At 41.4% G+C, this 26877-nt stretch overlaps 1 protein-coding gene and 1 long non-coding RNA gene across 5 annotated transcripts in view; one reads left to right on the forward strand and one right to left on the reverse strand.

Moving 5' to 3' along the window:
• The window catches only part of meis1b (Meis homeobox 1 b), a 605459-nt gene that overhangs the window by 524995 nt on the left and 53587 nt on the right, over nt 1–26877 (reverse strand). Inside the window, exons 9-13 of one of the 3 annotated variants that reach the window (NM_131893.2) lie at nt 23111–23187; nt 8407–8465; nt 7427–7516; nt 6831–6924; nt 1447–2256 (exon numbers count right to left, since the gene is read on the reverse strand). The exons of 1 other annotated variant lie outside the window; for it this stretch is intronic. In NM_131893.2, the coding sequence (NP_571968.1) occupies nt 6866–6924; nt 7427–7516; nt 8407–8465; nt 23111–23187 (285 nt within the window). In that variant the 3' untranslated portion in view covers nt 1447–2256; nt 6831–6865. Of the gene's footprint in view, nt 1–1446; nt 2257–6830; nt 6925–7426; nt 7517–8406; nt 8466–23110; nt 23188–26877 lie in introns of those variants that run through there. One more of the 3 variants, XM_073919203.1, reaches the window with a different exon arrangement.
• The window catches only part of LOC141377105 (uncharacterized), a 71326-nt gene that overhangs the window by 811 nt on the left and 43638 nt on the right, over nt 1–26877 (forward strand). Inside the window, exon 2 of one of the 2 annotated variants that reach the window (XR_012389111.1) lies at nt 291–1527. This is a non-coding gene — a long non-coding RNA (uncharacterized lncRNA). Of the gene's footprint in view, nt 1–290; nt 1528–26877 lie in introns of those variants that run through there. The other variant, XR_012389112.1, reaches the window with a different exon arrangement.

A 26877-nucleotide genomic window follows, 5' to 3' on the forward strand; every position in this document is an offset into this window, starting at 1 on the left:
TAGCCCCCTGTTTGAGCCTCTTTCTAGTAGGCCGCACATTTGTTGCACATTAGCAAGCCATCGAAAGTTGAACATGCAGCATTTTAGAAAAAAAAAACGTCATTTCTGTCTACTTTAGCGTGTGGTGTGTATCCTTTTGATATTTATCACTCACCTTGTCCATTAGGGCTTCATGTTCACACCTCATATTACCGCGTTCGTGTAACTTCTGTTATTATAATTAATTACAATACAAAACTAATGTAATTACGTGCAACTTACAAAATAACCTGTTCATTTGTGTTGTTCAGAACTTAATTGCTCTGTGGACACTGCAGTGAAAGGCGTGACCCAAGGATGAGATAAACCTGAAGACCTAGTCTTAAAATGTCTCAAATTAATCCTTGGATGAATATAGGTGGTTCATATAACCATGAAGTTTGATTCAAGCGCCATCATAAGGTAGGCTATGGCTTTATATTCTCAATCATATCACAAAAAAAAATTATAAAAAGTAGAATAGTCTGGGAAAAAAGATTAGAAGTTTCATTTAAAACGAAGATTGTAAGTGGGACATGAATAAAAACATTATGAACATTAAATTAATAACAATTAATATAAATAATTAAAAATTAACTAACAAAAAATTAACTAATGAGGATCATTTTTATATGGACTTTTGAATTTGTGGATTCTCAAGGAAAATGTGGAATTTTGCACAAATAATAAATTTTATGCTCATTTAAATGCTACTCTTACTGAGTAGCAAAAGGCAGAAATGGAAAATAAATAGCTTTAAATGTAGTGTTATATAAAATGTAGCATTTCACAATTTTAATGTTATATTCAGTAAAAATGGAGAATATGTAAAAAACAGAATAAAAAAAAAAAAAACCTGTTGTTGCAGCTTTCAGAGGACAAGCGCTGGTAAAGCAGCCTGATCTAAAATCTAACTGGGCCGAAACATGAATATATAAAATATCTCACGTTCCCCTTTTTTTTTTTTTTTTACACAAAATTTATTCATTTATAGTGTATACATAAACTCTTCAAAATTTAAACAAGTGATAGCAACAAGTTAAACCCATGTCCCCCAAACAGGTTGGCTTAATTAAAAGCATTTATGGGTCCTAATTCCCAAACAATTTGAGCTCTTAAAGTTTAATGGGTTACACACATACACACACACACACACAAATGCACAATTCCTCACACAGGCTTGTTCTTCACATTCAGTGTCTCACACATCCAGTAAAGGTAAGTGAAAATAATTTTCATTGATTCCAATGATGATATGGGCCCAGTTCTGTTGTACAGACTGGGAATGCAAAATGGAGACCTCCCAAAGGCAGGACGATGTGGCTCAGACAGGTAGATATCACTCGGTTTCTTCTCAAGGCCAAGACGGGTCATGGAATATCCGCTCCCTTACAGGACAAGGAAAAAAAATGGCCTGGCAAACATGTATTCAATGAATTATTGATTTATTCACATATATTTTTTCTTTTTCTGGTTTAAACGCAAAGTGATTTATGAAGGAGGCCAAAAGTTTATGGAGATGGCACACACATAGTGTGGAAAGAAAAAAAGTTCACATCCTTTTTTAAAAAAATCTATTAGAAACAACATAATATGCAGAACAATACGATAGCATTTACAATACTTTTTTTCCCAGTTCTTATGAAAGTCCAATGCAGTTTTACAACAGTATACAGTATGTCCTCATCCCTCCCCTTTAGAGGCTGATATAGTAATAAATTCAAATTTTCTTTCTCTTTTTGCGTCTATGCAAAGGGCACCTCCTTTTAAAGTGTCTCAGAGTTTACAGAAATTGGCTTCTTTCTTGGTCCAAAACTCTAGCCAAGATGCAAGCTCCCTAGTCTCTGTAAAAAAAAAGTCAGTATGTAATCGGTGCTTTGGAAGCCCCCAAAAAAACCAATCGCAGCATCCTCGTCTGTCCATTGCAGTCATTTAAAGAATCCGTTTTAGTAAATTACTGGGCATGTATGTCCATGTATTGTCCTCCCATTGTTGGATCTCCTGGATTGAACATTGGGGGGCTTGAGGCTGACATGGGCATGGCAGGGTGAGGCGGTCCTCCGTGCATTAACATCGCCGGGTGATGGAGGTGTCCAGGGATGTATGAACGCATGGGAGGGCCGTGCCGCAACTGAGCAGGGTGGTGGGGCATCTGGGAAGCGCTGTAGCCTGGTTGCCCCATTGCCATCGCCACCGGGCCACTGTGTGACAGGTAATCCCCTGGCATGCTCTGTAGTCCTAGGAAAGAAAAAAACAGAGAAGATTATAGCGATTACTGTTGACGCTTTAGTCAGAGAGTCATTCATTGCAGTATCTGTAATATGTTGTGGGAGGTCATCAAGCCAAAGGTTTCCTTTACAAGGAATGTTTCACTTTGCATTTACAGCAGCAAAAAGCATATGAGCCATGTGCATGTATGAGAGGACTGTCCTCTGTGAAGCATGGAAAGAGACTAGATGAGGAATCTGTGTAGTGGGACTGGGTGGCTCTCTAGGGACTAACTCACTGGCCTGAACACGGCACTTTGCTGCTGCCTGCAGTGGGGATCCGTACTCAATGCCATATCCATCAGGTCTGGAATCTGCCACATTCATACCCGACTAGTCAACCGGAAGGTTGTCCCTCACTAAGGTCAACCAGAAGGTCGATATGTAACTGTTGTTATGCTTTATTTGCACATTTTATATCCGTCTAGGAGTACAACGCTATGATGAAATCTATATATTATTTGCCCACCGCTCAATAAGTCACTATGATGTGCCTATATTATACAATTGACTTAGGCCCCGTTTACACTTGTGCGTTTTAGTTTTAAAACGGCGTTTTAGAATGAAAACGATCCACGTCCACACTCGCGTTTTACCCAGCGTTTCTGAACTGCTCTCCGTCCACACCAAAACGCTGAAAACGCACATCACATGACCACACAGACACTCTTTGTCAAGCGCTGCAGCCCATCTACCCAGATGAGAGCTGTGCTAGTCGGACTTCTCGTCAAGCATCTCCCGCTGGATCTAATCTCACTATATTTATTAAACGGGATATTTCATTCATCTTGTTGTCTTTATCTAACGACATATTCCCTGACTTTGGTCATTGGAATCTATTACTTGTTCTCAGGTAACGTGTTTTGGCTGAGCGCAAAGATAAGTTAATGATTAATGTAACCACGTAGCCTATTCTGTATATTGACTGATCGCTTGCCTTAATTTCCTATAATGTATAAACTTATTGTATGTTATACTTTTATAATGGCCATTATCGATAATTAAAACTGATATTCAGCAAAAGAGAGGGTGTTTCGTATTTTCACTGAAATTGAAAGGAGGCAGTTGTTATAGGCTCCGTTTTGTTATAAATATCCACACAGTGAAGATGACACTCATGCAGCACGACGCCTCAACATTTCTGCTGTCTAAGTTGCCAATATTAAAATAAAAATAGGCAGTTCCTTAAATCATGTTTATATTTTATTGTTGAGAAAGTGAAACAACGTAGCCAGGGCGATGTGAATGAAGCTATAAAGTACACTGTTCCCTTTGAAGATTTACCCGTGTTCTCGGTATAGTCTGCTTTCCATATCAAACTGAGAAGAAGAGACTGCAGCCTTGATCAAACTTGCGAAGTCTGAACTTACAAGGAGAGAATGCAGGACTGAACTGTGTGTGTTAGGCTACTTAATATTGAGGAAAAGCCCCAATCAGAGAGTCGAATGTCGGCAGCCCCGCCTCCGTTTTCAGATGTCTCCGTTTTTGCTCATCCACACTGAGACGGAGCAGCAGCGTTTCAGAATGAAAACGGCCTCTCCAGTGTTTTCGAAACGCTTCGTTTTCGGCGCTCGAGAACTCCGGCGTAGTGTGGACGGATGGCGTAACCGTAGCAAAACTTATGCGTTTTCAAACTAAAACGCATTAGTGTAAACGGGGCCTTATTTATTAGAGGACAGACACGGATGCATCTACTCTTTATTAACCTTTTAATCACACTCTAGGAATGGTTTTAATTTTCAAATAACACCAATACCTACATATGTGAAATCTAACACTAAACGGCTGGTAGGTGAAAATAGGCTGTGCTGTGTCCTAAGCACGGGCCAAGTCTTTATGCCAGAGGAAGCCACAACAATGACAAATGAGGTAGAATAAGCCATGCCTTTATTCTATGTTCTCCCCTCACTTATCTCACTTTAAACACAATGAGCAAAGGTCTGTGGCTCGCTCTGAGAGCCCCTCAGAGAAACGCCACCATTGTGCTTAAATTAAAGACGAAAGGTGAAAATTTACAAAGGCCGTCACTTGAGAGGCCTCACCTGGGTGCGTGCACGTGCCATGAGCAGAAAGGCCACTAACCCTGTGACAGCAGCAATACAGAGCAACAAATCAAGCTCAGGTTCAAAGGGGTACAAATAAAAAGCCCTTTTGTTGTTGCTCTGGTTATATGTTTTCAGGCTTCAGCCTCAGAATGGTTGTTGTTTTGTACTAGCATGTGAAGTGGTAATCTGTATGCCCCTGCAATTATTTACTACTAAAAGGCCTGACCCAAGCTTTTGAGGGGTCATCAGCTCTATTTGATTTCAATCCTTGAAAACGCTGCTTGGCGAGGTAGGAAAACATCCGCTCTATCAGAAAAGCAATGCTCGGATGTGAAAAGGGCACACATTGCAAATGCGGTTTTTCACTTAATAAGTCAATCAATACATTGAGTTCCTTGCCTGTCTATTTTCAGAGGTGCCATGGGACCGAATCAACAGGGGATGTTTAACATACACAATACAGCAGGCAAATCCCTGAAGACCCTTTCCCCCTTTAAAAGTAAAAGTTCAGAGCAGAAAAATGGGTACCTTGACCCTGCAAAAGGTTAACAAACTTCTGCTTAATGAATGGGAGGAATGAAATTTCGGACAAAGGAGTCTCCAGCAGAGCTTCCAGCTCACCAAAGCATACCAGCTGCGTTCAAGTATGGACGGGGAGGGCAACATTTTTGTCCATATGCCCATAATTAATGCTCTCTGCATTCACTATTGTCTTGAAATTAAAATGAAAAAATTTTGGCCACCCTTGGCTAATTTTGTTGAAGAAACACAAAGAGCGGTATGGGGAAAATGGTCATAAAACAGTCTTTCCCTCGCTTATCAAAGGCTCACCCTCTTCTGCTTGAGTAGCTAGGCTTTATCCACGCTGACAGGTGTATTGTTTCGGAGAGCTATAAGCTCTATAATCGTCATGGGCAGAAAGCATAACGCTTTGCTAAGTAGGTTTAATTGGCTTTGGTTTTAAGTAATGTTGCAGTGTGACTGCGTGGAACACCTTAATTTCAAGTCTTGGGACTTCCCAGCAAATAACTGCTTAATCTCGCCTTGAGGAGAATTCCTCAACTAATGAAAATTGCTTATAAAATATAATGAAGCCTTGGTCTCTTAATCAAATAAGATAACGTTTTTTTTTGTAATAACCTATTAATTTAATTGGTCGCAAAGTATAAAACACATCACTTATATTTAATTGACCTAGAAACTATAGTAACAATATTCAAATTAGACAAGCTAGGAAATTTCAGTGATGAAGCCATAAAGACCAGGCATTTCTTCACCATGGCGACATATTTCTGTCACACTCTGCCTCTTTTTCCTTCCTCATTTCCCCCTCTCTCTTGCTCTCTTTTTCCCCTCAACCCATCTCATCTAAGATTCCACACGCGGCCCAATTACAGAATTCGGCAAGCAAATTGAGGCTGTTTAAAGCAGGTTTCTCTTGTGTCTTCTGGGAACTACAGCAGCTGCTGTAAGCAGCCATTTGGACACCGGGAAACACTCTCAGTGTTTAGACATGCACACAAAGCGGGGACGTGACGTTTTACAGCACAGAGCTTGTGTTATCATCCTGTGTCTCGTGGTTAAAGACAGTGAAGTCGAGAGAGTATCTTTGACAACAGAGGCATTCTGTGCTTGGCTGCATTAATGATCGCTATTTTTGTATACCGAATAAGTCAAATCCATTTGTCACACCGCTTGTGATGGCATATTTAATTTGGATATAGTCAATTAGGCTGGACTAAGCTGTGTACCCTGCTGTGCACACCTCCATTTTGCACTTCTTCATCTTCCCTGCCTTTGCCATTAGTAATCCTATTAGGAAAGACAGACAAGAAAATAGTGGACCAAGTCAGGGTCGATAAAACCAGCTCCACCTAAAAATTCCATGCAAGGCTGACATAATTTTCAAATGTGTGGCTATGTGTTGGCTGTGGGGCGAGAGAGCGATTCTTTGTGCATTGCCTTGCAGGTTGGTGTATAAATGTAACTCATGCATCAACTGTAGGGAGACAGATTTATGACACTTTGGGGACATGCACTTTTCTCTCCTTGCACTGCTGCAGACTGCTTACATTTTGCCAATCAGTCTGTTGCTATGGTAACACACCCCTCCCCTTCTCCGACCAAAACCCCAATCTCAATCCCCCCACCCTCCATTTGCCTCCTTCCCCACACAGCTATTCCTTCTCGTCGGTCTCTCTCTCACTCGCCCACACTTATTTTCCCCTTTCTATATGACTCTATGCACTGTTTAGTAACATGGCCAGAAATGTGCAGAAATAAAAGAGGCATGGATTACACAGCACATAAACACCTTGCTCAAAGCTTTTCACCCACAGGACCAGGAAATATTAGTATTGATAAGCAGGAAAAAGCAGCGTGTTGTTCAGTTCAAAAGACAATTTTCTCCCATTTTTTTTTTTTGCTAAAGCAAATCAAATTAATTGCTAAACACATGACAAAATTCAAGGATGGTTAATGACCCTGCTTTTGTACTTACTTCCCCCATTGCTTTGCGATTGGTTAACTAGAAGGTTACATGTAGTGCCACTGTCCCTCCATGCCCATATTCATTCCCATCCCACTCATAGGCCCTAGAAGGAGAGAAAACAATCGAAGAAGAAGATGCCGAAAGATGAGAAAATAAACAGACCATGGCTCAGAGACAGGAGTTCAAGAAACAAAAGCACAAATCCCCATTTATTAAAAGAAAGGAGAAGAAACACCATATGGTACAAATAAGACAACATAAGTAAACAAACAAGTAAATAATGCATTCAAAGGCTAAAGGTTGGAAGGAAGCCTGGCTTTGGACAAATCCTGCAGCTTAACTTGTGAGGTAGGAGGGGATGAGTGGTTAGCAACAGTGACCAGTTGCACAGGGTAGAATAGGCTTAGATTCAGAATGCACAGCAAATTCTAGAAAGATGGGTATTTGAAAGCTAAAATAAAAACTGTAAAGGGACAAAAGAGGGGGTAATGTATTGGACCACACCTGTGCTAGCCAAGATTCTCAGTCTAAAATTCAGAAGGATGTAGTTGGGGGGTTGTGGGAAGGTGGGAGATGTCAGAGGAGAAGACACGCCAAGGTCTTACCAGGTGGTCTGATTCCCATGTGCTGCTGGCCGTCCATCACGAAGCCTCCCATGGGTTGACCATCTGGGTTGTAGGGAGCTCCTTGACTTACTGCAGGAAAGCATGGTGAGGGAATGCGGGGGAAATGAAGAGTGGTCAATTAGTGTTTTTAATTAAGTTTCAGTAGCAGGAGAAACATCATCTGTTAACGTACATGCAGACTGGGGCATTTCGCACAGTTTCTTGGGGTTTCGTGAGAGATACAACACTTGACAGAACATGCCCAATGAAGCTTAAGCACTGGGATCAAAGAACTAATCCTGTATCCTATAGGCACGGGAAACATTTTTAGACACTCGGTGAAACTGTATAATATAAATATGTGTTATTTTATTTCCCCATACAAGCTAATTCAGATAGACTTACCGTGTGTTCAAGCTGTTGAATTTGTGCGTGTGTGTGCTGGGGAGGTTATTTGGTCAAAAGCAACAGCTCAAGCCCACTGAATGCTTTTGAACTTTACTGAGTCCCTAATGCAACCCTGCCCCCTGAACCCTATTACAGGTAATAAACTTTACAGCAGTCCACAACAAGCCATGCACCAGGGGCACTGCTCACTAGCTGAAAGAAACTGTGCTGGAAGACAAACATGGCCACAAAAAAGGAGAAAAAAAATAGATTCATATCTTTACTTGATCAAATTGTTCTCCACTATCCGCCTTTGTAGGATAATGAGTTTAAAAAGTAAAAGAATCCAGCTGTAGTTATTGTTTCAATACTACAACCCATCGTATGTTCGCTTGCTTCTCTTCGTCATTGGGTTATGTAGCGCCCAAGTCAGCATGATTAGTGCTTTGGGTTAATTAGATGGATTTTAGTGGTCAATCATTGTTGACATCCAGGCTGGGCTAAGTATTTACCGGCAGGTGGGCCTCCGGGTGCATAGCTTGCAGGGGGCTTTCGCCTGCGGGACTTGAATACAGAAACTATGGGGGACTTGCCTGCTCGGTTGGATTGGTCGATCATGGGCTGCACTATTCTTCTTCTTGCGTTAATGAACCTGTAAAAAAACAAAACAAAAAGATGCAACTTTTGATTTAAAAGTGACTTTTGGTGTTTGTGCTGTGTGTAAATGCAGTCACGTCCAAGCCTGCTGCTGTCCAGATCAGCCCAGATAACTAATCAGATGGGTAATTGGGGGATTTTTTTTGCTCTAATCCTCAAGTGCTCCAGTGGGAGTGTCAGGAGAGTTGTTCCATAACACAGAAATGTTCACAAAGATTATGACTTGTACAAACTTGCGCTGGCTTAATATATATCGCCTGCTAAGCAAAGGGCTCAAAAGCACTTTGAGGAAAGTGGTGTTTTTCTCAGTGCAGTTTAAGAGACTCCTTTTCCTTTTTTTACGAACATTATTTTAAACCACTGAAAGATTCAAATCCTGATGCCAGATGTAACACAGTTGATATGCACCACAGGAATTAATGTGTTTAGGAAATGTTTGCTAACAGAAAAAGTGTTGCATTGTCTGAGAGCACCAATAAAAGTCATGTTTTCTTTTTCCTTGCGTCTCCCTAGAGGGAGAATAATGAAACAGTGACTTAAATGAGGGTTTTTTTTTTTTACCTCGCTGAATAAACAACTGCATACACAGCATATTGTGCATACCATTTTGGATAAAAACATATCTGGCCTCTATAGCTTCTGACCCCGACCTACTTGCACCATACACTGCAATGCTTTGGCCTTATTGTGCCCAAATCCCCTCTAGTGACCCTGTGACCCTGGTCACCTCCAGGAGACTAAGCTCAGAGGTTCCAACTTGATTTATGTCCTCCTGCTGTTACCACAGTTGGACACTTCCATTTCATCCTTTGAGGGGGGAATTAGTAGACTTTTAAGGAAACAATAGCTCTGCTCCTCTTTTCAGGCTGAGAAAAAGTAAGGGAGGTGTGCTTGGGGTGAAGGGAGAGAACAAGAAAAGGGGGAATAAAGAGAGAGCAAAACTTGGAGACGAAAAACGTTCACAGAGGCATCTGCTAAGCTTCATGCTTCTCAGTTTTAAAATGGACAATTCCGATTTTTTTCAATACAATTCTCAATTTGGATTATATCAGCCACACTACAGTTTGTATTGTCAGAACATGATTGTTATTTATTACTACTGATAAATTATTAATATAATTATTTATTTTATTATAAATAATATATTATTATTTTAATAATTATGATTGCTATTAAAAGAAACAAAATAAATATTGAACAGTGTTGTTAAGCCCCTCCAGACAGTTCTTTTTCAATTTACCTTTGCATTAAGGTAACTTTTAGGCATTACCTTTACATCAAGGTAACTTTTAGGCACTCATCATCTTTACCCCATGGTAAAATTACTGTAATGTAAAGGCTTTTGTGGAGTTTTTTTTTTTTTTTTTTTTGCATACATTGCATTTTACCAGAGACCAAAACTTTTCTTTTATATATATGTCACCAATATCACTCAACGACATCACCTTAAAGGCTAAAAAAAAAAAAAAAAAGATTGGGGAGGAATGTACTGACATGGCAGTGCACCATCAAATGAGAGAATGTCTGGAGTTTTATCACCAGCAGTGGGCTGGAGAGCAGGGGGAGTCTTAGACTAGGCATTCCTTTTACTGCCTTCATCTCAGGCTAGGGTCAAAGGGGGGGCACTGTTGTCTATCTGCTGACCTCTGCTGTTTGGATTTTCCTCCCTCGCTCTCTTTCTGCCTTTTTTCTGCTCCCTTTTTTTGTGGAAATGCCCGTTCTTTCTTTTTTAAAGGTATCTTAAGCTTCCTCTCCCGTTCTTCCTTATATCTAAGGCCAGATGCGGCAAAAGCTGGAACAAAGGACAAGTGCTACACAATACCAGGCAGGGGGATGGAGAGGTGGTGGGGTTGAGGAAAGGGGGGGTAGGAGTGTGAGGAAAAAGAGAAAGAATGGTCATGCTCTGTTCTGTGAGGCAGGCGGACGCCCTGGCGCTGACGGTTAAGAAGGCAATCAAAAGGAGCAGAGAGCCATACGGGCCAGGCTAAAGCTGGAGCCTCCATTAGGAGTAAAAGTTCACCTTTGCGCGACCTCTCCTTGCTATAGGACTGCGTTTATGGCCTGTTCGGTTTCTGCTTCCCATAGGCACACAATGAAGCCAACTATTGAGCCCAGCTTGGGACAATGGGGGGTTATTTTAAAGCAAAATGCCACTAGTGGCACCACCAAAGTAGGGTAAAAAAGGAAAGGTTAAAAATACAGAGCCTCACTAAAAGGATGAGGGAAAAAAGATTTAAATGAGAGTGTTTATGAGCTAAAATGGATTTTGATAGACGCTAGGTTCTTCTCATTCTGTTAGTGTTGGTTTCGTAACACATTTGAGCACTATTGCTCATTCCCGATTTCACTGACAGCTGATCTGATCTTTGTCGGGTCTGCCAGAGCCTTCGCTAATATCCCACTCTCATTACAAACGCACAGGTGTAGCACGGACGGCACGTGAAATGGCCAATTAAAAGCAAGAAATTGTCTTTTTCATCAGCTGCCTTTGTTGCGTGACCAATTAGGGAATAATTTAATAAGTGTTGCTGGAAAGATCCGGATTGAAGATACAAAAGGTTATATTTCAGTATGTCTATCTAAATGCATATGAAGTATGCCGTTTTTCTCAGAAATGCCCCTTCGTTCGCTCGTTTCCTTCTCTCTCAGATGTAAACTGTTTGAGGGGGTGCATGCTTGACTACGGAGGACCAAATTCACTCATGAAATCACATTTCAACACACTCAGCTACATTTACATGTATATTAAAAACCCACAAACAGGCATATCAGTAATACCAATGGAATAGAATGATCTGATGATTCAGATCTGCATCTGTGGCTCTACAGGAATCTCCAGCACAAAAAAAATGAAATGCATTAAAAGAAAACATCTAAAAGATGCTATGGGTTCAGCATAATGATCGATTAAAATTAAGTAACGACACCTATATCAGTTTAGTAAGGGGTGACTAAAACTAAAAACTACAGATTAGCTCTGTTGTTTTCAAAACATTGTAGCATTTTCAGTGACAAGGTACTTTATTACAATGCAGTGATATTTTCATTTGTACACTCATTACGAACACGCATCACACAATGTAATATTCCTAAGTGATATTTAATGATTTGATCAAATAAAAAACACTTTTTCCAAAAATACTAAAATTAAAAAGCTAATTATTTCATGAAATGGCTAATATTTTTTACAAAACCAACTTTTTAAGTTGTTTTTAAGTTGGAAACTGCTTAATAGTTAATCAATTTCTGTGATTATGTGTTCATTCATTCAAAAGACCCACCGTTTTGGTGGTAATAGTTTCTAATAATTAATTTAGGTTAAATTAGAATTAAATAATTATTAATCTAATTCAATTAAATTAGAAATAAAATTATAAATTGTTGTGGATGGAAAAGCATCTGCCACATAAAACATATGCCAGGGTAATTCGTAAATCAGAGACTGACAAATAGGTGCACAGTAAATTGATATTGCTTCTATTTAGTGGTTGTAATTTTTAGTGCAATTTAAAAATAATATTAAACTTGTACACTGTCAAATTTCATTTTTAAAGTAGCTGTGCCCACCCTTAGATTGTCACTGCTATAATTCAACTAACTAATTATGCATCAAGACCCTTCTGGTGAAACCAACATTATTATTGGTGTCTGCTCTAGAGATCCATTTACTTAAGCAATTAGTACTTCACAAGTTGGAATGCCTCAAGGTAAATGTCATTAATACGAACATCTCATCTCAACCTAAGTCATAAAAGTCCATCTCGGCTCCTCCTCTCAAAGAGTCAGTCTGGGGTCAGTCGCTATGGCCTGCTTGTGTTTAAATAAACTAGTCCAGCTGTTTGCTGCACAAATTCCATTTACACTCCTGCCCCCATCAACCCACCCGCTCTCGCACACACACATGCATATGCGTACATTTACACACTCCTTTTAATCAGTGCACAGCAACCTAGACCCAGAGTGGTGTTAACATCTTCTGTTGCTAGAGACCGACAAGGGCCAACGGGGTGTAGATACAGAACAAACTTCCAACACCCGTTTGCATCTCTCACCTCAGACAATTCCATTCAGCCGCATCACACCCCTCATCTGTCCCTCGCACTGCATATTCCTGCCTTTCTCACTTTTTTCACATTCTTAATAACACTCCCCCCTCCTAGAACATGGCATGCAATGGTGGAATCCGATAAGAAGCCCCCACTCTGCTAAAACTGAATCAATTCTGATTTATATTTCTGTATCAAGCGCACGTGTACGCTTCGGCGCAGCCTGCGCATAGTCGCATAGCCCTTGCTGTGGCCGTCGCAGACGCGCTTCTCTAAAAAAATAGAACTACACGTGTCAACAATGCATAGTGCAAGCTTTGTGATTGTTCGGCTTGGTAGCGCTAACAAGTGTGGGCCGGACTGAGAGCCACGCGAACCCATTGGAGTGAGTGTTTACAAGTGTCGAGTCCCATGAAGGAGCTCCAGATGGAAAGTTTTGTTTTGTGTTTACCTTATGAATAAAGTGGCACGTCTGCCGGTTCCCACCTCAAAATGAGCGAGTTTGAGCTACTTGTACAATAATGAAGTGTTTAGAAAAAACAAAACACCAGCGAAGAAACTCGACACAGAGGAACATAAAAACCTCACTGCCAGCTAGCATTTCGGATGTGTTATTGCAGAGCAACACAAACAGCATGCAGATGTATAAATGCACGGCAACACACATTGCATGCGCCATGGGTCACGTTGATCACTTAACTCAGAAATATAAACCAGGCTTAAGCATTAGCCATGTACATGCCACAAATAAAGGTAGGGACACCAAGCTGATGCCAAAGATCTAGCGCTGACAAAATCTACATTGCACCAAAAAGTTGGTCATGCACACATCAAACGAACAGCAGCCACAGGTTCTGCACCTGCAGGGGACAGTAGTCTGTTTTCTCATTTCACAAAGAGCAGCCGGAGGTTATGATGTGCACATACAAACCATAAACAAAGCAGCATTTAACACACTTTTATGTCTAATAATTTAATAATTCATATTTTTTCAAATATTTGAAATATTCAGCAAAATCTTCTTTATTTTCGCTCTTGACTTGAATAATTTGTTTGATTTCGTCACTTGTTTACAAGTTTTTGTTCTAAGTTCCTGATTTATTGCTAAATAACCAATACAAGCGCTCTCTTTCACCGACGGTAGATGCTGACTCTACCCAGCAAACAATTTTGTGTTTAATAGACATCTAATAGACAATTAAACATAGACAGCTGGGCTAAAACAAAGCTAAACTTGGGCTGTTAGTGGAAATCTAATTGACGTCTGAGAAAAAGCAAAAAACCAGGACTAGTCATCAAATAGACAGATTAGACAGACTTTATATGTGTAGTCATTAATTTCTGTTTATTTGATGAGTAGTCTAGTTTTGGCCTATTCTTAGACGTCTATTAGGTTTACACTGGAAGCCCAAATTTAGCCCTGTTTTAACTAAGACGACTATGTTTAGACGTCTATTAGACATCTTTTACAAACATAAAAATGCTTTCTGGGTACATGCTGGATCGGGTCAATTCGCTCCAACATCAACCAAATGACAGGTGATCTATGAAACTCACCAAACAAACTAACCGGACTGATTCTGCCCAACAGCCGACCGTCAGCTTGGTGTGTCCTTGCCTTAAAGGTGGATGACACACTTTTCCTCAGTTCTTTGACAAATTAAATGGAAATACAGTATCATGATTTTCTTTAAAACAATGGCAGCTCATCTCTGGTGCAACGCAATACAAAAAAATCAGGTATGTTTCTTCACTGATTCACACATTTTTCTGAATTTTATGCAGGTGTTTTTTTTTTTTTTTTTTTGCAATGTGTACATGGCTAGAGAATCCTTACTTTCTTGATGACGGGGATTACCTGGCCACTCTAGCGGAGCAAAAGTGCCTGCCCAAAGAAAACAGAGGAGATATAAAAGGGAAGTCTCAAGTAGGGACTGGTCTAATCCCTGGTGCATCAGCCCCCCTCCAACAGAGGCTGGCTATTACTTCAGCAAACTCAACCTCAGTGCACCCCCACAAGCCTCTCTCACCAAACAAAGTCGAAACCTTTCCATTAACAGAGCTGTGAAGTCCCCTCTAAAGCCTCTTTTAAAGAAGGGGCCACAGCCTGGGGGCCGAGGAACACACTTTATAAACATATAGCCAGTCTGTGAGAAACAGAGAGGGGTGCAGCAGTGGTCACTGCCACTTGTGCAAAATAACAACACAGCCAAAAACATGCATGCAGACTTCAGACCAAAATAATCTCCAGCTTGAGGCAATGGCAGACCATTGCAGTGATCAACCTCTGTTGCGGCATTAAAACAACCACAGAAAAACAAAGTGCTGTGCAACTGCTGCGAGGTGCTGGATATGCTTCAGAGACAGTTCCCCACTCCTCTGGAGTCGGGGACTATGAGGTCATTCTTGGCATGAAAGTGGCCTGCCTGCTCTCTTCTGATTCCCCACCCAATCCAGAGAGAGCAAGAGAAAGAGAGCAATAACACATCAGTGAGGGAGGGCACCATCACATGCCCACTTCACAAACACAACATTGGAACGCTTTCCATTCCATGCTGTCGTCTATCTCGGAGGGCTCTTCACGTAGCCTGATGCCGCAGGCAATCGCTAGGCCAGAGGGCACTGCCTTTCTGTCTGAGCAAACATGTAAACAAACAACCGTACAGTGTTGCAACGTTAACTGGCAGCCGTGTGTGGCAACACAAGGCCCATTAGAAAGGAAATGACATCACGGCAGCAGGTTTAATGGGTCCTCCGCCTAGCTGTCACTGCAGCGGTCTCTGCCGGGCACTGCGTGCTGGCACCACCAGTTCTATTGACACACATACAAGACCTAACACAAGATTTGACACATTACCAACCATGTACTAAGTATAAAAACTTATGGTATTAACCTTATTCTTTACCTACGAACGGGCACAGCCATTTGAATCTTTATGGCTTGAGACTAATGCCTGATTTATACTTCTGCGTCAAGTGACCGGCGTAACCCAGATCGCATGCAACGCGCGTGGCTGTGCATTTATACTTCTGCGCGCTGTCTCTGTTGGTCTGCATTAACACTTCCGAAATGCTAGTTGGCAGTGAGGTGTAAATGTTTCTCTGTGTCGAGTTTCTTTGCTTCTGTTTTGCTTTTCCTGAACACTTCCGGGATGTACAAGTGACTCAAACTCGCTCATTTTGAGGCAGGAACCGGCGGACGTGCAACAACTTTAACTATGAGGTAAACACAAAACAAAACTTTCCATCCGGAGCTCCTTCACGGGACTCCACACTTGTAAACAATCGCTCGCGCCATTCGCGCGGCTCTCGGTCCCGCCCAGACTCATCAGCGCTACCAAGCCGACCAATCACAGAGCTTGCGCTACGTGTTGTTGCGACGTGTAGTTACATTTTTTGAGAGGTGCACGTCGGTGACACCGATGGCCACAATGAAGGGCTATGCGTCAGCGCCGTAGCATACGCCGGCGTTTGACGCAGAAGTATAAATCAGCCTTTATGGTCTCATTCACTTCCATTCATTAAAAACAGCTAGTTGCGCTGCTTGATGTTGCAAACTGATATTTTCTTATTATATTATTCTACTTTTGTGGGCGAAGCAGTGGAGCAGTTGGTAGTGCTGTCGCCTCACAGCAAGAAGGTCTCGGCTCAGTTGATGTTTCTGTGTCTTCTGCCGTTTATTATTTCCAGTCATTTCTCCCATAGGCAACTAAATCAGAAGTTTTAGCAACTAAATTATACTTCTGCATTGAAGAATAAGGTCAGTAATAACTAATGATATGCTAATTTGAATAACCATTAGAGACCATAAATGGAAGCTTAAGATTTGATTTGTTATCTGACAGGTTTTGTCACTTCAATTACAAAAAACCTGTGGTATCATCATACTTGTTTCAGATCAAGTATTCTGATATATACAAAATCATAGTACTGTTTGATTAATGTAGCATGATATGTATTAGGCAATGTAAGGTATTACAAGAAATATGTTAAGATGTTTAAAAATCTAAATCAGAAAGTAAGACAAATGTTCTGCTTGTCTAAACATGACAGCAGTTTCATTTGGTGAAGCTAATTTCTAAGATGTCACTCTTAGCATTCTAAAAGAAAGTAATATGGCTAATATATTGTTTTAGTTTATTCATAATACCTTAAACATATAGATGCATTGCTGGTTCTATCATGCTTATTTTTTGTGGTTGTTGTTGGAGGGGTGAAGTTCAGCATGACCTTGCAATCACTGTAATGCTAAAAGCTCATTAGCTAATCAGTGGTCGGCTCGCTAATCAGCGGTCCAATCTGTTCCTAGATTTATAAACATAACCAATATGCTCTAGTGCCGATCCACCCTCCGTCTGTCATGTTCATATTCCGCCACAAAAGAGATGATAAAAAGTACAGAAAAGAAGAAAAAATGCAGGCAGTGCCTGGGGCCTGTTATGATGTAAGACAGAGGGAGAAAAAGAGGGGGGGGGAGGGGGGCACCCTTGTATGGTTCACAGACTCTGTGCGAATGCATGTATAGAGACAAACATATCCTACAACAACTTGCAGCCAAAGAGCCATCCATGCACACATATAGAGACACATTCTCTCTGAGACAAAGAAGCTATTTTAACGAAGCTCATCTCGCTTGCACGTGCACACATATGCACACGCAGTCCAACGCACATTACCAATGACTACACATGACTAAACGCACACATGCACGCACACAGAACCACTCCAACTTGTCTGCTGTTGACACAACACAGAGATCAGGTCTGAGCAAGTGCTGAAATTCCAGTATGGCAGAATTGTTAGCAAACACTTGAGAACAGACTGAGCCCAACTGTGCAGAAAGGCAAACAATCCTTATATCCACCCAGCTTCATGGAGCTGAGCTCTTCACTATGTCTCCATCTTTGCCTGATGTAGCAGGGGGATTTTGAGGGTGTAGTTTGGGCCGCATGCCTGTGTCTCGCTGGTGTAAATATGTCTTTTGTTTGGCGGTTTGACCCCAGGGTGTGTTGGTATTTTGTTGAAAGGCCACGGATATTCATGCTAAAGCACCTTGACAGGAAGGCTGTGTGAAGGCCGCTCCGGGACATGGGCTATGGCTCATCTCACCCAGACCTGCTCACGTCCTTTGGGCTGCTCTTGTTTGCGCACACACTTACACAACTCACATTTATACATATGCATGCACAGTGACACTCTCAGATTCCCAAGAATGCTCAGTTTAAGAAATCACTGTACAGCAGATAGATCCTGAAACACTTATAATGGAACATTTTATTGCTCAAATGTTACACTTGGGTGACTAATGGAGTCCCTAGTTATAAGTATTGATTTGTCTTTGAAATTTCTTAGAACAAATCACTTACAGTTCGGAATTGTTTCATATGGGCAAACATTGCGAAAACCCAGAAGAAAATCTCAGAATTTTTTTCAACCCAGGCTCATTCTAAAAAAGTAGTCCCGTGGATGTTTCTGGAGACCGCGAAATACGTCCCGGGAGGTACATATTTGTTCAGTTTTTGTTTTCATGAATTCGTGAGAGGCTGCTGTGTGCACTTTTTCACTGTTTTGTGCTATTTTTCACCGTTTGCGCCTACGCTGTTCTTATGAAAACCCACCGGAGGCCACTGTCGAGTGACCATCTGTCTGACTGAATGACTAAATGATTGACTGTGCGACTGACCAATCGGCCGACCCATCCTCCTCCTCCTTCCCTAAACCCAAACAGTTTTACTGATTGACCCGCCCACCCGCTTACTTCCCTAAACCCAAGCAACGATTTATAAAAGCTGTCCAAAAAAAAGAAAAGCCCTCGTCTGATGTTTACCACGCTTTCGGATTTCACCACATTCTCACCCTGTTATTCACTCGTTCACTTTATTTTTTGGATTCTGTTTTTGTCTTACCTGATTTCTGGAACCGCTCTTCCCTGGACTCAAACCTGGTCGTCGTCATCATGGTCAACTCCTCTCTGCGTCTCAACTCCGCCTACGTACACGGCAAGCTAACTAAACAAACTGGTTGCTGTGGAAAAGCTCTTGACACGGAGGTAAGCGGTCAGTCGGCGAGCGAGAAAAGGAGCGGTGTCATACCGTAGCATTCGCTTAAAAAAAATTAAATGCAGCCATATGTACCTTTGGCTACATAAATCGCAGTCTCCAGAAACATCCGCGGGACTACGTTTTCAGAATGAGCTTGGGTTGATTTTTTTTTGAATACACACATTATCTTCTATTGCAACACAAAGAGGCTATGTCGTAAATGTAGCTTGATGAGAAAATGTTTTGGCATACATTATTGCGAGCATCTACTATACTGCAATCTTTGTTCTCAAACAAGTCTGTTTGCATTTCATTTAAATCTAATTGTGGTCCACATGAAACAACTGAGATACCACAAAGATCTCATTTGTGATTTAGCTTTTGTAAGTGTAAAAATGTTGCATATCACCTCTCCGAGATACCTACTGGGTCAGGGGTCACATTTTCCCCCAAGCTAAAAGAACCATGCCAGATACTACACACGAAGAGCACAGAGAGCAATCATCCAGAGCTTTTCTTGAACAAGTTTCAACTTCTCTTGACATGGGCGGGCTTGGCTGTCAGAGAAGTGAAGCATGCCAGTCATCCAGTTCTCTCTCTTTATTTTGCTCTCGCTCTTTTTTTTTTCTCTCAGGCGCAGAAACCTGATCCAGGGTGTGTGGATGCTGCTTCTCTAAAGTAGCCCCGCCACACTTCACTCCATGCTTTTAAGACTTTCATAAAAGCCGCCTTATTGACAAAACAATCCATCCCTAAGGTTTAAACAGCATCTTTAAAGGGGATTATTAAATTCCGTCAGGAAGGGAAGAACGGGCAACACGTGAAACCTGATGACCCGCCCATTGATTTTACATCACTGATCTTTATGGAGTGTTCTGAGAATGCTTCCTCTTATCGTCAAAGGGTGAAACTTTCTCTCTCTGTATCTTTCCTTTTTCGTAATCCCCCATTGAAGTTTGGCATTCGGTTGAACAACAGACTGTACCTCCACATTATTATGCATCTGTACATAATTGCTTTCAAAGCTCTGACATCTCCCTCCAAAAATAGATCCCACAGTCAATCCACATCTCCTCCTCAATGCCACATTCGCTCACTGTGTCTTAGGCTGTCTCTGTGAGCTCATGCGTGTCCGCGGGCGCGCATGCGTCTGTGCTCATGTGTGCGTAAGGGTGTCCATAAGGGTGTGACTAAGTGTACATCTATTGCATATCGTCCAGATTTCTTCAAATACTCTCAATGCTTGTTGACTTTACGCACAAACACGTGGGTCGATTGTTAAAATGTGGACCCAGATTTGCAGCAGTCCCTCACGTTATGTTAGTGCCAATAATTCATGAGTGATCCGCACCCCGCACGGCCTTTAGCATTTTTTATTTAATCTTCAGCTCGTGGATTCTCCAAGTCCTCATCAATAATGGACACCTACATGTGTGTTAACAAGTCTATGGAAGCAAGGCTTAAGGAAGCCATCGTTTTCAGTTTATCTCTTGTTTAACTCCATCTGGTAGCTGTTTGTTTGGTGTCATGCTTCCACATGTTTGCCCTCGAGTCTACTAATTAGGATTTTATTTGATGTTTTGCTGTGATATGGACTTGAATGATAATTGGATGAAATCTATATGCATCTGTGCAAGAGTGGACATATATTTTAAGTGAAGCTATATTCACTCTGTGCATTGCGTAGTCTGAAAAATAGAATCACAGCTGGGAAGACTGCCTCTAAAAATCAGCAGGTCAGGAGGTAACATCACCAGGGGTTGCCATGGAGACACCCAATGGTGAGCATCCTTCCAAGCACGACCATGGGTCTATGAAACAACAGATCCTACTCTCCAACCCCTAATGTGTTGAGTGTCTGTCTCGCCCTCTGTTTTCATACACACTTTCCACGTCATCTGCGCCCTTACACACATCCGCACTGATGCACACAATCTGGCAGCAAGATCCCAGCGTGCAGGGTTTAGTGGCTAATGCTGCTTAAAGTGACCACCTTTAGCTCATCACTTACACCCTTGCTCTGACAGGTGCTCCTTCTCTCTCAAACACAGGTTTTAGCCAACATATGTCAAACGCTGTCCCTACAGCCAGGGTAGTACAGGACGTACAGAACACAGTGTGTGAAGTAATTGTCTGTGCGTTCTCTGCTAACTAATATAGCTGAAAGGATTGATCTCCCATGGGTTGTTGTGAGGTCACAGAAATTGATAACCCCGACAAGATTCCCTCGTGTCTGTCAGCCTGTGTCCCCCTGATAGGCCACTTTTGTAAATTAATCCTCATTCTCAGTCACCGGTTGTCTCCAAGGTACCGAACTGAACAATGGTAAGGATTATGTTGTCAGAAATTACATTTTGTGTAATGGGCTTTAATACGTCTCCTATCTCTCTCGCTCTCCTAGCATCTGGTGTACATAGCATGAGATGGTTTGTTAATAAGCTTGAGAAGCCTGATGGAATAATAATGTTACATAATCAGGGTACAGAGGTGTAACCCATTGAATGTTAAACGTACTTTGTTCAGCACAGTGTGTTTTACGATAATAGTGGTTGCTATTGGAAATCGAAATATCTAGAATACACTGGTAATGTATAACTATTTAATTCACTGATTGATTTTCTTTTTCGGCTTAGTCTCTTTATTCATCTGTGGTCACCACAGTGGAATGAAGCACCAACTTATCCAGCATAATAATTAATAAACAATATTATAACACTATATTTTGTACCACTTATCCACATGAACTTAATGTGACTATGCCCATTCAAACTGTCAGTTTCTAAAATAATTGTGACTACCAAATAAAGTGAAACGACATGAAATTGTTCAAACCAAGCCAACTTATTGTGATGACAACCACTAATAGTACTTTCAGTGTATTAATACTTGTTTTCTCATTCATTTACTCATTTATTTTCCTTCGGCTTAAGGCCAATTTATACTTCTGTGTCAAGCACAGGCATATGGTCCGGCACAGCCTTCGCATGGTTGCATAGCACTCGCAGTGGCCGAAACTGGAACTACATGTCACAATGATGCGTAGTGGAGGCTCTATGATTGGTCGGCTTGGAGCCGCGAGACTGATGGAGCAATTGTTTACAAGTGTCAAGTCACATGAAGGAGCTCCAGATGGAGACTTTTGTTTTGCGTTTACGTTATGATTAAATTTGTTGCACGTCTGCCAGTTCCCGCCTCTGAATGAGCGAGTTTTAGCTAAATACATTCATAAAAAACAAAACTGTAAAGAAACTCGACACAGAGAAACATAAAAACCTACGGCCAGCTAGCACTTCGGAAGTGTTATTGCAGAGCAAAATAAACAGTGTGCAGAAGTATAAATGCACGAGTACACGCTAGGCAGGCCGTGTGTCATGCTGATCACTCAAAGCAGATAGTATAAATCAGCCTTTAGTCCCTATTCATGAGGGGTCGCTACAGCAGAATGAACCCGCCAACTTATCCAGCATATGTTTTACACAACCGATGGCCTTCCAGTTGCAATCCAGTACTGGGAAACACACATACAAACATGGAGGAAACCTACGCGAACACGGGGAGTACATGCAAACTACACACAAAAATGCCAACTGACCCATCCGGGACTCGAACCAGCGACCTTCTTGCTGTGAGACGACAGTATTAGCCACTGTGCCACCGTGTCTTGTTTTCTCATACTATCCGAATGTGGTTATATATAGGGATCTAGTCTGTACTGTCATCCTCTTGTAACTAAAAGTAGCTTCATGAATGATTTATGAATGATTAAGCTACTGATTGCCTCAGTGAAATAATTAATAATTTGTGATTTGCCATCTGAATGCATTTTTTTTTAAGGCAAGCAACCCTTGCCTTGTTGGAAGCGCCTACATCAAGACCGGTTTATTCGGCAAAATGGATTAGAGCATGTAATCAGATCTTCAGCAATATCAATCCCTGATACTTAGAGAACAAGCGAGAGAGCTTGCGACCAGAAATTCATGTGAGGGCCTGGCAAAGTTCTTGAGAAGAAATATGTGGCAAAGGTTGGTCTTTGTATTCTTACATCAAACGTTCCCTCCTGTGTTCGGTTTCACCTCCCCACTCCCTATCTCAGGCCCGTCATTAGACACGGCTAATAACAGTAAGTATGTGCTGATAGCCATCTCTGATAACAAACACACCCGAGCAAAGGCTCTGTCAAACTTTGCAGACTTTCGACGGTGGAAACTGTGAAAATAATAGCAGGTTAGGTGTAGATAAAGAGTCCTGCATCACAGCAGTGCAGGGCACACAGGGTTTGAAGAGAGAGTTCAGAGAGGCACAAGGTTAGCTACTCTCACATGGAATCGTATTTGAATGAGCGAACAAAAAGAAAAATGTCGGAAAAATCCTAGCGGCAATATCCCTTTGGGTGAATTGATTTGAAGGGAGATGAGGCGATAAGTGGGAGACTGATGGGAGGGGCGAGTAAAAGCGGGGGGGGGAGGAGAGTGTATTAATTCAAATCATTAGGAGCCGCTTGCCAGGGGCGAAGCTATTGATTGCATGTAAACACAAAAGTACAATTGACTTACCAGTTGTTCACTTGTAGTATAGTGAGCCCGGTGTCTTGTGCCAGTTGCTTTTTCTGTTCTTCTGAAGGGTAGGGGTGCTGATTAGACAGAGAGAGAGAGAAAACAATATGAAGCAACATGAGAAATATTGTAAATAAATCAATTAATGAGCACATTTGTTATTAGGAGAAAGGTCTGAGGTACAGAAGGGAGACGTTGCTCACACGTTTGTGCGGAAAAGTGGCAAAGCAGCTGTTAATTAGTGTGAAAAAGTGAGGTGTGTCTCTTTCTTAGAGTCATTAATGGAATATGAAATCGTGTAATTAATGGCAGCGAAAAAGGCAAGCCAATTATAAAGTTAAGTGAAGTGTGGGAACAGAAACAGTAATTAGAGTGCTGTGCCGTGCAACCTCACTGAAATTTATTCTAGTCATCTTGCTGCCATGAATGCATGATAGAAAATGGATATCTAAAGCCTAGTATGGAATACAGACCACAAACTTGACACATACCCTTCCTATTTTAACCACCATAGGATGATGCTCCTAGATGATTAGCCAAATGTTTACAATAAGGACAAATGCTGTTTTGAACCAGTTCTTACAGTTATTACCTTGATCTACAAATACAATTTGCATGATTTATATTAGCATTAGTAGCTAGAATGGAGCTTGACAAAGTAAACAATGTGCTGTTCTTAAAAAAGATGGCGTAAGGCTCAATGGGAGGTATACTGTGAAAAGATCTTTTCAATTCAATTATACCTAGCGAGAGAGAAAGAGATGAACACTGCATTGCCCTCAAAGCATAGCTATGAACCCTTTACCATTTCTGTGCAACACCAGTATCTTATTTTGCTATGTAATCACAGGAAGTGCATCTAGACACCTTCTGTTTTAGTGAACATCTCAGTGTGCTTACAGATTCAGACCTTCTATAAGCCCATTCAGGCCCAGATTGACTGATTGGCCGGTTCGTTTTTTTTCCGCGAGGGCCGGTGTCCCTAGCTGCTTGCACTCTCAGCAGTCGCACTTTTTTCATTTATTTGTTTATTTGATTTATTTGATATTTGTTTATAATAGCATTACGTTACTCTTTTTTTTTCATTATTTTGCCAAAGCTCAGCTCTTTTTATTTATTTTCTCGCAGCCCTGTGCAAACAGTGCAATACTTTTTTATTCCGGATGCTCTGGCATGACAACGCCATTGTGGTCCAGTGGTCAGCACGTTGCGTTACGACACCGTCGATCTGAGATCGAATCTGACCCGAGTAAATTTTTTTTTTTCATTTTTAGTGTTACGACATATAATATTGTTTGGGTTACTTATGTAGGTGTACATATTTTATTTTTTGTGTGACCACCGTTACGAAGGACTGGATATCTATAAAGAATTTAGCACAGAATATATAGGTTGGCCGGTCTAAGGCTTGAAACTCCAGGGCTGAAAAGGAGTCCTACTCCGGCCCTGTGCCCATTAATAAACCTAGTGCAATGTGTGAGAGGTTAGCAAAGATGGAGGCTTTAACCTGGCTTTAGGTTGAACATCTACCAATGTAATAATGGATTGCTGTATAGCCATATCACTCAGTAGCCCAATATCGGTTTCTCACTGAAGCTAAGTGGTGCTGAGCCTGGTCAGTACTTCAGTGTTAGTGAAGCCAGCAGAGGGTGCTCAACCTGTGGTCTATGTGAGTCCTAATGCCCCAGTGATTATAGTGAAGGGGACACTATACTTTCAGTAAACGCTGTCTTTCGATTGAGACATTAAACCTGAGGTCCTGACTCTCTGTGGTCAAATCCCTTGTAAAGAGCAGGTGTGTAACGTCGGTGTCCTGGCTAAATTCCATTCATTGGCCTTTACACATCATAGCCTCCCAATCATCCCTATCCACCAAATTGGCTCTATCACTGTCTGCCCACTCCCCTAATATGATGAGTGCACTGGCACTGCTGTCCTGTGGCTGCCATCACATTAACCATGTAAATGCTGCACACTAGTGGTGGTGTGGAGATTCATTCATTCATTTTTTTGTCAGCTTAGTCCCTTTATTAATCCGGGGCCGCCACAGCAGAATGAACCGCCAACTTATCTAGCAAGTTTTTACGCAGCAGATGCCGAAACCCATCTCTGGGAAACATCCACACACACATTCACACACACACTCATACACTACCGACAATTTAGTCTACCCAATTCACCTGTACCGCATGTCTTTGGACTGTGGGGGAAACCGGAGCACCCGGAGGAAACCCACGCGAAGGCAGGGAGAACATGCAAACTCCTCACAGAAACGCCAACTGAGCCGAGGTTCAAACCAGCGACCTTCTTGCTGTGAGGCAACAGCACTACCTACTGCGCCACAGCTTCGCCCTGGTATGGAGATATTCCCCTCACAAAGCGCTATGGCTGTTTGGCTATACAGGATAGATGCCCTCTGTAAATATACATTTCTTATTTACTATAGCAGGCACTTCACACCAAAACATACTGAACACACAAACACACACACAAATGTTTGAGCCATATCTACAGCAAGCAAAGAGCACTTAAAAATAATTTGGTTTTGCTTAACTGCATTGCAAAGTAAGATATTGTCAATTGTGATTCTGATTCATCCTTTTAGAGGTATAATGAGAACAAGGCTTCCAAACGAACAAACAGAAATGTAAAAATGGTTGGCGCCACGGGTTGTCTGCTCTTTTTTCAAGCAATAATAAATAGGAATGTCTTTCATGTCGCTGAATGCATGTTTATTTACTAGTACTGCCAGAGAAAGTGAGCTTTTCCTGTCGCTCTGTCATTTTCATGTGATCCAATTGTAGGTAATTGGAACAAACTGTGGATAATTTCATGCAGAAAGTTATAATTGTAGCGTCGCCTCCAGCTATTTCAGAGCAGATTTTAAGATTCTTCTTTTTTTTGCCTTATCGGATGTTTTCGGTGTCCATCGTTGTAAACCACACAGATGAGGTTTGTGTGAAACCAGGGCCTGGACTGGAAATGTGAGAAAACAACATTCCAGCCTCACACTGTCATTTGCACAGTGATAATCATTGATAGCTAGGGCTTGTGGGAATCAAACATATAATGGCAACGATAAGCAAAACAGTCTAATTCAAATATAGATTAATTTCATTCCTGCCCTAGTCTGTAGTCCACCAAATCATCTCAATGGGAATGTAAGTCATGCTCAACTTTACAAATGGTGTTTATGGAGAAACAATTGCCGAGAAGTCTGGTATGATGGCTGGTCAGCACTTTAATAAAGAACTGGATGAGAAGAAATTCTCATTTGCTAGACTATTTGCATACAAGTTTTTTTTGTAACCAATGCTTTGAAATGTCTTTCACAGTTACATTTTACAAGTCTAAAACTATGTGTTCAAACAAGTAAAGAAAAGGGTAAGTACGGTAGTCATTAACACTAAAATTCATACATTAAATATCACAAAAACATTTAAACCAGAATGACAAATACATTGTACAGTATCATTTCTAAGAAAAGATGTAGGAGGAGGGCTGCCAACTAAGGCAACTTGTTAGACAACTTTACGAAACGAAATGTTACAACAATGCACAATGGGGTGGAGAAAACGAGCAGTCAAGTTTCAGCTCAACTTAAATGTAACCTAATCCTATCCTAACTTCTCATTAAATCCTGGAAACCCCATACAAAGACCTGTTCTGTGATTGACAGGTGGCTTCGACCGTGAGCGTTTAGAAGTACCCAAACAGGATTCCTGTACAAACGCCAACTGGGTCAAGCTCTTCCGCCCACACCACCA

The sequence above is a fragment of the Danio rerio genome, chromosome 13, assembly GCF_049306965.1.
Source record: "Danio rerio strain Tuebingen ecotype United States chromosome 13, GRCz12tu, whole genome shotgun sequence".
NCBI lineage: Eukaryota > Metazoa > Chordata > Actinopteri > Cypriniformes > Danionidae > Danio > Danio rerio.